Source organism: Carcharhinus amblyrhynchos, chromosome 4 (genome assembly GCF_965287045.1).
Source record: "Carcharhinus amblyrhynchos chromosome 4, sCarAmb.v2.hapA, whole genome shotgun sequence".
NCBI classification, from domain to species: Eukaryota; Metazoa; Chordata; class Chondrichthyes; order Carcharhiniformes; family Carcharhinidae; genus Carcharhinus; species Carcharhinus amblyrhynchos.
Genome location: NC_137327.1, coordinates 75,634,897 through 75,648,073, shown reverse-complemented (window position 1 = coordinate 75,648,073; position 13,177 = coordinate 75,634,897). Strand labels below are relative to the sequence as shown.

The 13,177-nt window shown below is 43.8% G+C and overlaps 1 protein-coding gene across 1 annotated transcript in view; it reads left to right on the top strand.

The window, feature by feature from the left end:
- The window catches only part of LOC145342123 (connector enhancer of kinase suppressor of ras 2), a 711,051-nt gene that overhangs the window by 402,453 nt on the left and 295,421 nt on the right, over positions 1–13,177 (top strand). Inside the window, exon 12 of the mRNA XM_080187363.1 lies at positions 12,528–12,622. Within this exon, the coding sequence (XP_080043489.1) occupies positions 12,528–12,622 (95 nt within the window). The remainder of the gene's footprint in view (positions 1–12,527; positions 12,623–13,177) is intronic.

The window sequence follows — 13,177 nt, the reverse complement described above, 5'->3', positions numbered from 1 at the left end:
TGGATTTTTGTACCTGCAGCTCTTTTGTACAAAAAACAAAACCACTTTTAAAGACATTTTTACAACACTTAATATATTTACTACTGTTTCACAAATTTTTATAACTTTACAAACACTAACTTCACAACACTTGGCTTTCTCAGTTTGATTCTTTTGAGCCTCTTTTTTTTCACTGCATTTATGCTCAATTCATCCTTTTTTCCCTTGTTATGAAATGGATTTAATTCCTTTAACTTCCACCAGTGAAATGCACAGTCTGATACATCATTTGCACGTACACATCATTTTACCCCATTGAATCCAATTTGCTACACCTTTCTCCCATTCTAACACATAGATTGTCCTTGTTTGAGGTCTATTCTCAGCACCTCTGAACTTTTTACTTGGAAAATTATTGCTTAACTTTTAACATTTTGTCTGGCTTTCACTGATTTTCTGTTCAGTTTACTATGTTCCATTTGATTAGTCATGGTTCAGTTGTTATTTCTTTACAGTCTTCTCTATCAGATGATCTTTGTGCAGGATTCTCCATTTTTATTTTGCTCATTTCATTGCCTTATTTACTATAGAATTGCTGAATCTTAGAGGGCAAAAGGCCTGTCAGCCTTTTTATGTATGTTACCTCTCTGAAAGAGCTATCTGCTTCCTCTCATTCCTCTGCCCTTTTCCTGTACCATTTTAACTATTTTATTTCTGTAATGTTATAGTCTTGTAATCTCTGAGATCTCATCAATATTTACCCACATCCCTTTTAAAAGCTATAATGAAATCTGCTTCCACCACTACTTCCGATAGGAGGTTCTGCGTCCTCTTTCATACAGGAGAGGCAGAGAACAGAAATGGTCCCACCACTGATTCCTATAAGACATGACTGATTTCTTCCCTCCAGTCTCACAAGTATCTATTAACCACTATTCTTCTCTGTCCTTTAATCAATTTGCTGTTCATGCTGCATCAGGACCTTAAATACCATGTGCCTCAATTTGATTCACGAATTGCCTATGAAGCACCTTACTAAATGAGTCCTGAAAATCCATATACTCATTGTCTACCACATTCCCTTTATCAGCTGTCCATGTTTCCTCAGAAAATGCCACTAAATTTGTCAGATTTCATACAAATCCATGCTTGTTGTCCTTAATTAACCATGTTTTTCTACGTAAGTATTCATTTCATCCAGCATGAAAGCTTCAACCTTCACAACATCTATCAACATTAGCCTGACCACAAGTCCTGATTTATCCCTTTAACTCCATCTGAACATTCCATTCTCTAGAATAATATTCTTTTCATGGTCGAAAGTCTGGTAGAATCGCTGCCATTTCTTGTTGTTCTACTTCATTCATGAGTGTTGCCTGTAATTTTCATTCTTGTCATACACCATAGTTTTGTTTGACTGAGATCTGCCAGAAGACCAGTGAGGCATCCAGCGGGGGAGGATTGTGGAACATGGGATCCTCAAATGTATAAAATGCTTGTTCTGTTGCTACTGGAGTTCTGTAAGTTCCTTGTCGGTTTGATAGAATGTTGTTACTCTAACTTCTGATTAATTATGTATTGTTTGCAATTGTAGCATTAGCCTTCAGGTGGCTCATTTTGTCTTTTGGAACAATGAGGTAATGTGAATGCTTAAGTATTTTCAGAGGGTCCCAATATTTATCTATTTCCAAAGAGTCTTTAAACATCAATTGGTATTTCCAGGTTTACAGGAGGACTTCACAATCTCATCAATATTTACAGGGTGTTTGAGATCTCATCAATATTTGCTGGGAGTCTCTGAGATCTCATCAATATTTACTGGGGGTCTCTGAGATCTCATTGGTATTTACAGGAGGGGTCTGAGAGCTTGTCATTATTTACTGATCCTCTGGAATCTCATCAGTATTTACAGGTTGACTCCGAGTTCTCATCAGTATTTACGAGGATCCTGCGCACAGGGGAGTCCAACCTTATCCTGTGGTGGCCACATTACAATGTTTTTCTCACTCTAGGGCAGTGAGAACATTTTGGAAAGATAACGCATTTGAAATTTATCTTGCTATTATCAAAACAACTATATCTGCATCTTTATGAACCAGCTTCAAATGAAAAGATTAATTTATTTACTTCCTTTCTTGTCACATCACTGATTTACTGAGATATCTGGCATTGTAGCTGTCACACCAAGGTGGTAGGTGATTCCTAAAGGAGCTTGCACAGCTAAAAGGATTGCCCTTCACATATTTGAATCACCTCTCATTTAGCTATGCATGTATAACCCAGCGCAATGGCTTTCTGGGGTCAAATCTGATCAACTCAAATCCCCAAAGCACTCTGGAATTTCCACCCAAATGGAGATACATTTCATAATGTCAGTGTGTTGAAACAGTTCTCTCTTAATAACAATAGTGACTTCTCCATCCTTCCGATAGTATTTAGTTGTTAGTTTTGTTCCGTGATTTCAGATTTTCACAGACTGCAGTATTCTGTCACATCATCTGAATCAGAGGAAGTTTAGCCACTGACTGCAACAAAAAAGACAAGCATTCAAATATTGCACAAGTTTTTTTTCAAATCTATATCAATTAAACTTTACCTATACTCTTATGCAGTCATATTTTTTGTAATAGTGTGTTCACTCATTTAATAAAAGTAACATATTACTCTGGGCGGTGAGAACATATATGCCATGCATATATTCCCAAGGCAATATAGAAACAAAATGCTTCCTTGTTGGCTCAAAGCTGAAGGCATTGCAATGTTCCAACCTATCCCAAGTAGCTCAGGATGATTCCACATTCTAATGTTGACTGGATAACTTATCTTAAAGTGGACAGGTTATAATTGGCTTCATTACTCCTGACTTAGTGAAGTGAAAGGAGAAGTTATTCTGCATTTGTTCAGTGACACTTGCTGGAAAGTTCATGGTGGAGGATAAGATTGGACTGGGCCGCAATATTCTCGATGGCTGAATATTCTGTCACTGTTCGTTACCTATACACAAAATCATAGAGGACACTGTCTATCTCTTGACTGTTCTCATTCCCCACAGACAGCCTTTCAATTGCAGCCTCCCCCCTCCAACCTGTGGCAGGCAGCATCTGTCTCGCCGCCTCTTCCACCCATCCCCTGTTAGGCAGCCTTTCCTGACCATTCCCTAGCAGCCTACCCTATCTAATTTTCGTCTTCACTCGGCTGACCACTCTTGGGTTTAGCGATTCCCAATTGCCTGTTTTTCCTATTGACTGGTGGCATAACTTTCTCTTGGATCCAGGGTGATTCCCAGGACACTCCTACACCTTTTTATAGGACTCCTGCACTTTGTTCAAAGCATTGCCTTTCCAGAGGTTATTGATGCTCACAGAATTTAATCATTTATAGTAGGGATGAGGTGAGGCAAGGCTAAGTTTAAGATTAGAGAGGGCCAGCAGGATAGTCAAGTGATATGGATTGAATACAGAACAATAATAATGAAAAATATTACCAAAAGAGAGAGAGAAATATACAGGCTCCAAGGATGTGAAAAAACACCATTGAAGAGGTGAAACCAGGACTAAGAATACTCATTCATAAAACTGAAGTCAGGATTCATGTGAAGATACAAACTATTTCTAAAGAATGCAACATCAACTAAGAAGATTAGAAAACTTGCAGACTGAAATATGAACTATGCGAGTTGGTCAGCAAAACAAATCACCTACAACTTAGAAAATAAGAAATTAAATGCACATAAGCGATGCAGATGAACAAATCAATAAAATCATAAAGCAACAGCACAGGTGAGCAAAGCGCTATTCCTAGGCTAACAGAATGCAAAGGTACTTAAGTTAAACTTGTACAGTACCCTGGTCAAGCCCGTACTGAGACTATGGGCCTGATTTTACCATTTTCACTTTAAGTGCTGAATCTGGGCATAATTCAGATCCAACTTAGAAATCTGCTTTCAGGTGGCCCCACACGCACGTAGACTGAAAAAAAAGTTGCAAGTCCCATTCGCGCTGTGGGCAGGGCTCAGCGCGGTCATAGCAATCGGAGCTCTGAACTGTGCATGCGCAGTTAAAAAATAATTTGAAAAAGCGCTCCCATGTCAGATTGCTCCCGGGTCGCAGAAAGCGGCCTGAGGGCAAAAAGTGGGAGTGATGGCTCCCACGCATATCACTGTCCCCTTATCCATCCCCCAAAATGCTCCCCACACATATTGTTGTTCCCCTTATCCACTCCCCCACTACACACATATGTCACTGTCCCCTTATTAACCCCCCTCACTAGCCACACACATCACTGTCCCCCTTATCAGCCCCCCCCACTATCTACACACATCACTGTTCCCCTTATCCACCACCACCCCATTACCCACACACATCATTGTCCTACTTATCCATGCACCCTTCCCACTACCCAGGCTGATCACCAAACCACGCCCCCCCCAACCCCCCTGATTGCCCGCAGAGTGGCAGCGGATCCCCCTGCCCCTCCCCCGTGCCCCCACTAGAGACCCATCTGCCCCCCCCCCCCCCGATCTGAGTCACAGAGCTGTTGGAAGCACTGAATGCACTCTTCAGGAGCGGGAGTGCCCGATTCAGACCTTTATTTAGCAGGTCCATTACAGCACGGCTCTGGATTGGCAAACACAGTGGTAAAGGGGAAAATGCTGATAACCCTGGGCGGGCAATTCATTAATTCAATTTAAATGCATGCAAATACATTTAAATCGCCGTTGCGTCCGTTTTGGGCATGAAGCAAATCACTACAATTTTGGGTTTTGGTAAAGTGGACACGGACACAGGGGCAGATCGCGTTAATGACCTCACAACCGACTTGACCATGTTTTCGGGCACGATGCAATGATAAAATCAGGCCCCGTGTGCACAGTCTGATCTTCACGCTATAAAACAAGCATGGAAGCATTAGAAAATATGCAAGAAGATTTTATAAGGCTGTACTGGAATTGACACGCAGTTCTCCCATCCTGCTGCTCTAATTTTTTAGTGCAGCAGGCCAGGAGAATCCCACAGTGGGCGATGCGCGGAATTCGTGTATGAGTTCCCACCCTAATAGCACCTCCCAGCACCAGATTTGTGCACCAGATTGAGCATCTGCTCTGTGCCGAAAATGGGCAGGGAGGTGCGGAAATGATTTATTGCCAATTTAAATATCTTTTAAATACAATTAGTGGGCCTGTGACTGAAGTCTTAGTCAATGGTTCTTGATGTTATATTTTGATGACCATTGAGAAACTTTAAGCAGTTAGGGTTTGGTGTGTCCTGGGTCTGTATTCTTGGATTCAGTCCCGACAAACACCTCCCCCCCTCCAATTCATGGCCCACCCAGAGGGTTCACTCCAGCGAGGTTTAGAATAGCACCCCACTTACGGGGATTTAGCGGGTTGACTCCACTGGAATGAAAGGTGGGCAATCGTGGCTCCCGCCACCCAAGAGGGCTGTGTGGCAGATGGATGTTCCCTGGGCATTGGCACCCTGGCAGTGCCAGCCGGGGCTCCTGGTACTGCCCAAGAGGCAAAGTGTTGATGCCCATCGGGCATGGGGGGCCTAGGAGCAGGGCCTGATGGGAGCAAAGCCCAGGGGGCCATCGGTGAGTGTGCAGGTCCCACTGCCACTCTGCAGCGGGAGAGGGAGGGAGACCAGCAATTGGGGTGCACTGGAGTGGGGGGGTTGTGGGTCAGCACAATGTGGGGGGGGGAGTTGGGGAGGGTTGGAGGGGTCTCGGGTTGGACCCTGGAATAGTCGGTGGGCCAGTGATCAGACCATGGGGGGATGGAGGGCCACGATGCAGGGATCAGGCAATCGGGAGCCATCAGTACGGGGCCACTGCTCATGCACAGATTTCGGTACTGAGAGATCAGCAAACATGCAGTGGACTACTCAGCGTGCTGATTTCAGCCTCTCCAGCAAGGATAGACCCCACCCCCAAGTTTTTGATGATATTCACGCTGGTGAATGCAGTGCACAGAGTGTGGGAGATTCTTCTCTGAACTCCAACTGAAAAAAAAGCGTGAATTACTCCAGTTTTCATGCGAATTCAACACTTAAATTATTTTGGGAGAATTCCGGCTGAAAACTATCGAGAAAGATGCAGATTGGAGCTTTCATCTTTCTAAAGGAGCAAACTTAAGGAAGACCTGATAGAGGTCTGTAAAAGAATAAGTGAGTTGGTTAGGGTAAATGAGGAGAGAATGGGCTGTATTTTGCTGCCGGCATGTTGATCCCACCATGGGGATGAGTTCCTGGTTGGGAATCCAGAAGAGGGAGTGGTGGAATGTTCAATACAAACTTCCCAGAAGCAGTGAATTAAGAAAGTTTAAAGTTTATTTATTAGTATCACTAGTAGGTAATCAAGTTACTGTGAAAATCCTCCAGTCACCACATTCCAGTGCCTGTTTGGGTAGAGTGAGGGAGAACTTAGCGTGGTCAGTGCACCTAACCAGCATGTCTTTCGGATTGTGGGAGAAAACCCATGCAGATGCAGGAAGAACATGCAGACTCCAACAGACAGTGACCCAAGCTGAGATTTAAACCCTGACCCCTGGTGCTGTGAGACAGCAGTGCTAACCACTGTGCCACTGTGTCACCCAAGAAACCCCATCTGGGAACATCACTCAATGAGATCTGGTGGTTAGTTTCCAACAGTGGAAGGTCCAGTTAGCGCTGAGCAGGGAGGTGGCTGCCATCCATCTTCGCAGTGTGGGCTATGCCTGATCATAAGTTGGAAAGGCATCAGTGCCATAGGCATGCCTTCGATAAGAGGAAAGCAGGACAAGCATTAGCAGACACATAGTCCCCATGAAGTCAGAACCATAAAACAATTATAACTTGGAAAGAGCAGGACCATTCAGCTTGTTGTTTCTGGTTGGCTCTCTGAAGGACTGCTGTTTACGAATGGATGCTCTTTGAGAATTCCTGACGGCAAATAAATGTAAGCCCGCAACTAATTCACAATTTGGACTGCCAGCTACAAAGCTGATTTTGATCTATTGCCTGTCCCCCTGTAACTCAACAAGGGGCTGCTGATTCCCAGGGAAACTCTCACCAACTTTTACAGATGCACCATAGAAAGCATTCTTTCTGATTGTATCACAGCTTGGTATGGCTCCTGCTCTGCCCAAGACCGCAAGGAACTACAAAAGGTCGTGAATGTAGCCCAATCCATCGTGCAAATCAGCCTCCCATCTATTGACTCTGTCTGCACTTCCCGCTGCCCTGGCAGAGCAGCCAGCATAATTAAGGACCCCATGCATTCTGGACATTCTCTCTTCCACCTTCTTCCTTTGGAAAAAGGTACAAAAGTCTGAGCTCAAGTAGCAACTGACTCAAGAACAGCTTCTTCCTTGCTGCTGTCAGACTTTTGCATTATCTTGGATCTTTCTGTACACCCTAGCTATGACTGTAACACTACACTCTGCATTTTCTCATTTCCTTCTCTATAAACGGTATGTTTTGTCTGTATAGCACACAAGAAACAATACTTTTCAGTGTATGTTAATATATGTGACAATAATAAATCAAATCCAAATCAAATCAAATCTTGTGAGGTAGTAAGTTGCAGACAAATGAGTCATTCCCAGCTTTAATTGGCTTCCCAATTAAAGCTGAATGTTGGACCCTTAGAGGATGAGAAGGGGGACTTAGTGGTAGGGGATGGGGAAATGGCTGAGGTCTTGAATAACTTTTTTGTTTCGGTCTTCACGGAGGAGGATGTGAATACTTTGCCGGGTGTTAGAGATGGAAAGGTGGTAGGACTGGAGGTTCTCAATGACATTATTGTTACTAGAGAGGCGATGCTCGACAGACTGGAGGGACTGATTGTGGACAAGTCCCCAGGACCGGATGGAATGCATCCGAGGGTTCTGAAAGAAATGGTGGAGGTGATAGTGGATGCCTTGGTGGTTATTTTCCAAACGTCACTGGATTCCGGGGGAAGTGCCGGAAGATTGGAAAACGGCTAATGTTACGCCGTTGTTTAAGAAGGGTGCCAGACAAAAGGCAGGGAATTATAGGCCGGTTAGTTTAACATCTGTTGTAGGTAAAATGTTAGAATCCGTTATCAAGGAGGAAATAGCGAGGCATCTTGAGGGGAATTGCTTGATAGAGCAGACGCAGCACGGTTTCGTTAAGGGGAAGTCGTGTCTGACAAATTTACTGGAGTTCTATGAGGATGTGTCTAGGGCGGTGGATAGAGGAGAGCCAGTGGATGTGGTCTTTCTTGATTTTCAGAAGGCGTTCGACAAGGTACCTCACAGGAGGTTATTGCAGAAGGTCAGAGGACATGGAGTTGGGGGTAGGGTGTTAGCGTGGATAGAGGATTGGTTGTCAAATAGGAGGCAGAGAGTGGGGGTCAATGGGTGTTATTCGGATTGGCGGATGGTGACTAGTGGAGTGCCCCAGGGGTCGGTGCTGGGGCCTCAGCTATTTGCCATTTATATAGATGATCTGGAGGAGGGAACCGAGTGTGTGGTGTCGAAATTTGCTGATGACACCAAGATTGGTGGAACGGCAAATTGCGCGGAGGGTGTGGAGAGTCTGCAGAAGGATCTAGATAGGCTGGGCGAATGGGTCAGGAACTGGCAAATGGAATGTTGGCAAGTGCGAGGTGGTCCACTTTGGTAGGAATAATGGTAGGAAGGATTATTGCTTACGTGGCAAAAAACTGCAGCAGGCGACGGTGCAGAGGGACCTCGGGGACCTTGTGCATGAGTTGCAAAAACCCAGCCTGCAGGCGCAGCAGGTGGTCAGGAAGGCTAATGGGATGCTAGCCTTCATAGCGAGGGGGATTGAATATAAAAGTAGGGAGGTCTTGCTGCGGCTGTATAGGGCATTGGTGAGGCCGCAGCTGGAGTACTGTGTGCAGTTTTGGGCGCCATACTTACGCAAGGATATTTTGGCCTTGGAGGGAGTGCAGAGGAGGTTTACTAGGCTGATGCCGGAGTTGAAGGGGTTGAGCTATGAGGAGAGGCTGAATAAACTAGGCTTGTACTCGTTAGAGTTTAGAAGAATGAGGGGAGATCTCATTGAGACATATAAGATGATGAATGGGATGGATAGGATAGAGGTGGAGAGACTCTTCCCACTCAGAAAGGACAGTAGGACTAGGGGGCACAGCCTCAAGATAAAGGGGGTGCGGTTTAGAACGGAGTTGAGGAGGAACTTCTTCACTCAAAGGGTGGTGAATCTCTGGAATTCTCTGCCCGTTGAAGTGGTGGAGGCTGCCTCGCTAAATATTTTTAAGACGCGGGTTGATGGGTTTTTGATAAGCGAGGGGATTAAGGGTTATGGGGAGAGGGCGGGAATGTGGAACTGAGCCACGACAGATCAGCCATGATCTTATTGAATGGCGGGGCAGGCTCGAAGGGCTGGATGGCCTACTCCTGCTCCTATTACTTACGTTCTTATGTTCTATTTCTTATGTTCCCGCCATGGCCAGGTGGGTTGATGTTAAACCTGCTAGTCTGCCTCTGGAAAAGCGCAAATAGGCAGGAACAATTCAGGAAGCAGCAGAAATCTAAGCTTTCTAAATTTTCTTTGACAATGCTTCCAGGGGTGGGAAAATTTCGGCCAGTGTTTCCACATGAGAGAATCCAGAACATAAATATAAGATGGTTACTAATAAATCTAATCAGGAATTAAGGAGAATGGTTAGAATGTAGACTGTGCTACCACAGTAAATGATTGAGGTATCGATCCTTTCAAAAGGAAACTCGATGAGCACATGACAGAAAAAGAAATAGGAAAATAATGCTGAAAGACTGAGATAAAGTGATGATGGAATGGGAGGAGGCTTCTGGGTAGTGTAAATGCCAACATGGACTAGTTTTGTGCTGATAGGCCTGTTCTATACTGGATATTTTATGCAGCCATGTAACAGGAGATTTTAAGGCCCAAGAGCTCTAAGACGATGTTATAACCATGTTATTTTTAAAACTACCACTGTGTTGTACTATGTTTCCAGACATCAAGAAAAATATGCTTTTTAGTGAACAATATCAGTGCTATGGACCATTTTAATTTGAATTATGTAGTATTTTGAATCATTAGTCTTTAGCAGAGGTAGAATTTCTTTTTTTTTCATTTATTTACTGGATGTGGGTGTCGCTGATTAGACCAGCATTTATTGCCCATCCCCAGTTTCCCTTTAGAAGGTGTTGGTGAGATGAACTCTGTGGTGTAGGTACATCAACAGAGCTATTTGGGAGAATATTCAAGGATTTTGAATCCAGCGACAGTGAAGGAACAGCGATATATTTTCACGTAAGAATGGTGAGTGATTTGGAAGGAGAACCTCAAGGCGATAGAGTGTCCACTATTTGCTGCACTTGTCCTTCCAGACGGTAATGGTTGTGGATTTGGAAGGGGCTTCCTCGGGAACCTTGATGACTTCCTGCAGTGCATCTCGTAGATGATACACACTGCTCCCACTGTTCGTCAGTAGTGGAGGGATGGAATATTTGTAGAAAGGATAGCAATCAAGCAGGCTACTTTGTCCTGGATGATGTCAAGCTTCTTGGGGTTTGTTGGAGCTGCATTCATCCAGGCAAGTAGAGAACATTCCCTTACACTCCTGACTTGTGCCTCGTCGATGGTGGACAGGCTTTGCTGAGGCCAAGAGGTGAGCCATTTACCATTAGGATTCCTAGTCTTTGACTTGTCCTGTTAGCCACAGTATTTATGTGGCCGTTGGAGCTCAATTTGTGGTCATTGGAAACTCCCAAGATGTTAATGGTGGGGGATTCAGCGATGGTAATGCCATTGAATGTTAAGAAGTTCCTTTTTTTGGGGTGGTCATTGCCTGGCACCAGTGTGGTGAGAATGTTACTTGCCACTTACCAGTCCAAGCCTGGATATTGTCCAGGCGTTGCCTGATTTGGGTAGGATCTGCTTCAGTATATGTGGAGTCACGAATGCTGCTGAACATTGTGCAGTCATCAGTGCGCATCTCCACTTCAGACCTTGTGATTGGAGGAAGGTCATTGATGAAGGAACTGAAGATGATTGGGCCTAGGACACTCCCCTGAGGAACTCCTACAGTGATGCCCTGGAGCTGAAATGATGCACCTCCAACTCCACAGCCATTCTCCTTTCTGCCAGATATGACTCCAGCCAGCACAGTTTTCAACCTGATTCCAATTGATTCCAGCTTTCCTTAGGCTCTTGATGCTACGTTTGGTCAAAGGTTGCCTTCGTGTCAAGGGCAGTCAGCCCCGCTTCATTTCTGGCATTCAGTCTTTTGTCTATCTTTGAACCAAGGCTGTAATGAGGTCAAAAGCTGAGTGATCTTGGCAGAACCCAAACTTAGCAGCTGGCCTTAGATGACTGTCTATGTGCAATTTGCACGATTTCCCACTGTCTGCATGGATTTCCTTCAGATACTCTGGTTTCCTCCATAGTTCAAAGATGTGCAGGTTTGGTGGATTAGCCATGGTAAATGTGTGGGGATATGGGCAAGGGAGGAGGGGAGGGCTTGGGTGGGATGTTCTTTTGGAGAGTTAGTGTAGACTTGATGGTCCAAATGCCCTTTTCTGTATGTAGGAATTTTATGGTTCTATGGTTCTAAGCTAGTGGAGTTTAAATTCAATAAATAAATCTGAAATTATAAAACTAATGGTAACCATTAAACTATCATTGATTGTCATAAAAGTCCACCTGGTTCACTAATGTCCTTCAGGGAAGCTCTAGCCTGGCCTACATGTTCGACAGCAATGTGGTTGACTCATAAACGACCCTCTGAAATAGCCAAGCAAGCACTCAGTTTAAGGGCAGCTGGAAATGGGGAACAAATGCTGGCTTTGCCAGCGATGCTCACATCCCTTGAAAAAATAAATTTTTAAAAATACAAATGATGAGATATTGATTCGAATTTCAAACACAGGGCAAGCTTGTGACACCCTTTAAACATTCCTTTAAAATGATTTCCTTGCTAAATATCCAAGTACAAAAAATTGCTTTTCACCTGTAGTCCAGTAAGCGTTCATTATACAGGAAAGCGAGCTTTAGGTTTGGTTTAGATATGGATTTGGAAAGTGGAAAGAGGATGTTTCTGTGGTAAATATGCTATTCAGGAAATGCTTTAAATTACACCCTCAGTTAACAGAAGGGTGATATTGGTAGGTAACTACTGCCTGTTCCCTAATTTAGTGGTTAAAATGAAGGGACTGATGCATGCATTGAAATATTGGTCAGGGGAAGTCACACTCACCCTGACCACAACACTGATTTCAATACTTCGATATTTCTTTCTTCCTTCATATATAACTCCAATGACTTTTGCGACCAAAGAAGTCTTCAGGTGTGACTCTGTAATCTAGGAATCAGCTCCCCAGGATTGGGCCCTCTCAATGAATGCATATCAAAAGATTGCAGAAATGTAGCCCAGAATTTTGCACCCATTAAAGTTAATGGAAGGAAAGTAGCGTACTGCGTGCCTCTGATTTTTGCTCCAGAAGTGCTGGATCTCAAAATCTCCCCTTTAACATAGTCATGCATTAAATTGCAGTGCAAAACACGAGTATTTTCAGTTGATTATTGGATTGCTTCCAGGTGACTTGAGGCCTCTATCCATGCCAACAGAGTACAGTTGGCTAGGAGAATCCAAGGAACCCAGTACATATAAGCGAGGTAGCAGAGGTGAGTATGTCTGCTGTTGTGAACTTTGGATAAGACAAAGCAAAGCTATAATGCATATTGGCTTTTGGAACTACTTGTATTTATGTGACAATATAATGATGCTCTTTTGTGATCCGAAAACCGGCACCACAAGTGATTAACTGGTGTCAACAATATGTTAAAGGGTTTGCTCATGTGTGCATTTGCTGTAAATTTAGCATTTTTTTGCTGTAACATTTTCTGATGTAATGCCATGTTACTGAAGATTAGGGAAGGAACATTTTAGGTTCAAGGTTTGGTCATGTTCAGTGACAATAGGGAGGGACATAAGGATGACGTTTTTCGTCCATGAAGATCTGTATTACTTTTCAAACAAATATGCTTAAATGCTTATCAGTATCTATGTAAATACGTTTCTCAAGTCACAGCTGTGAAAATACTATTCTACATTCTGTGGAGGAAGGGAATTATTTCTCTCATCCACTCCAATGAGTGTATCTTTACCCCTTTCCCTGTTTTTTTTTATCCTCATTCTCACCACGATCACACCTACACTCTCGCTCTCAGCCCCTCTACTCCTGCTT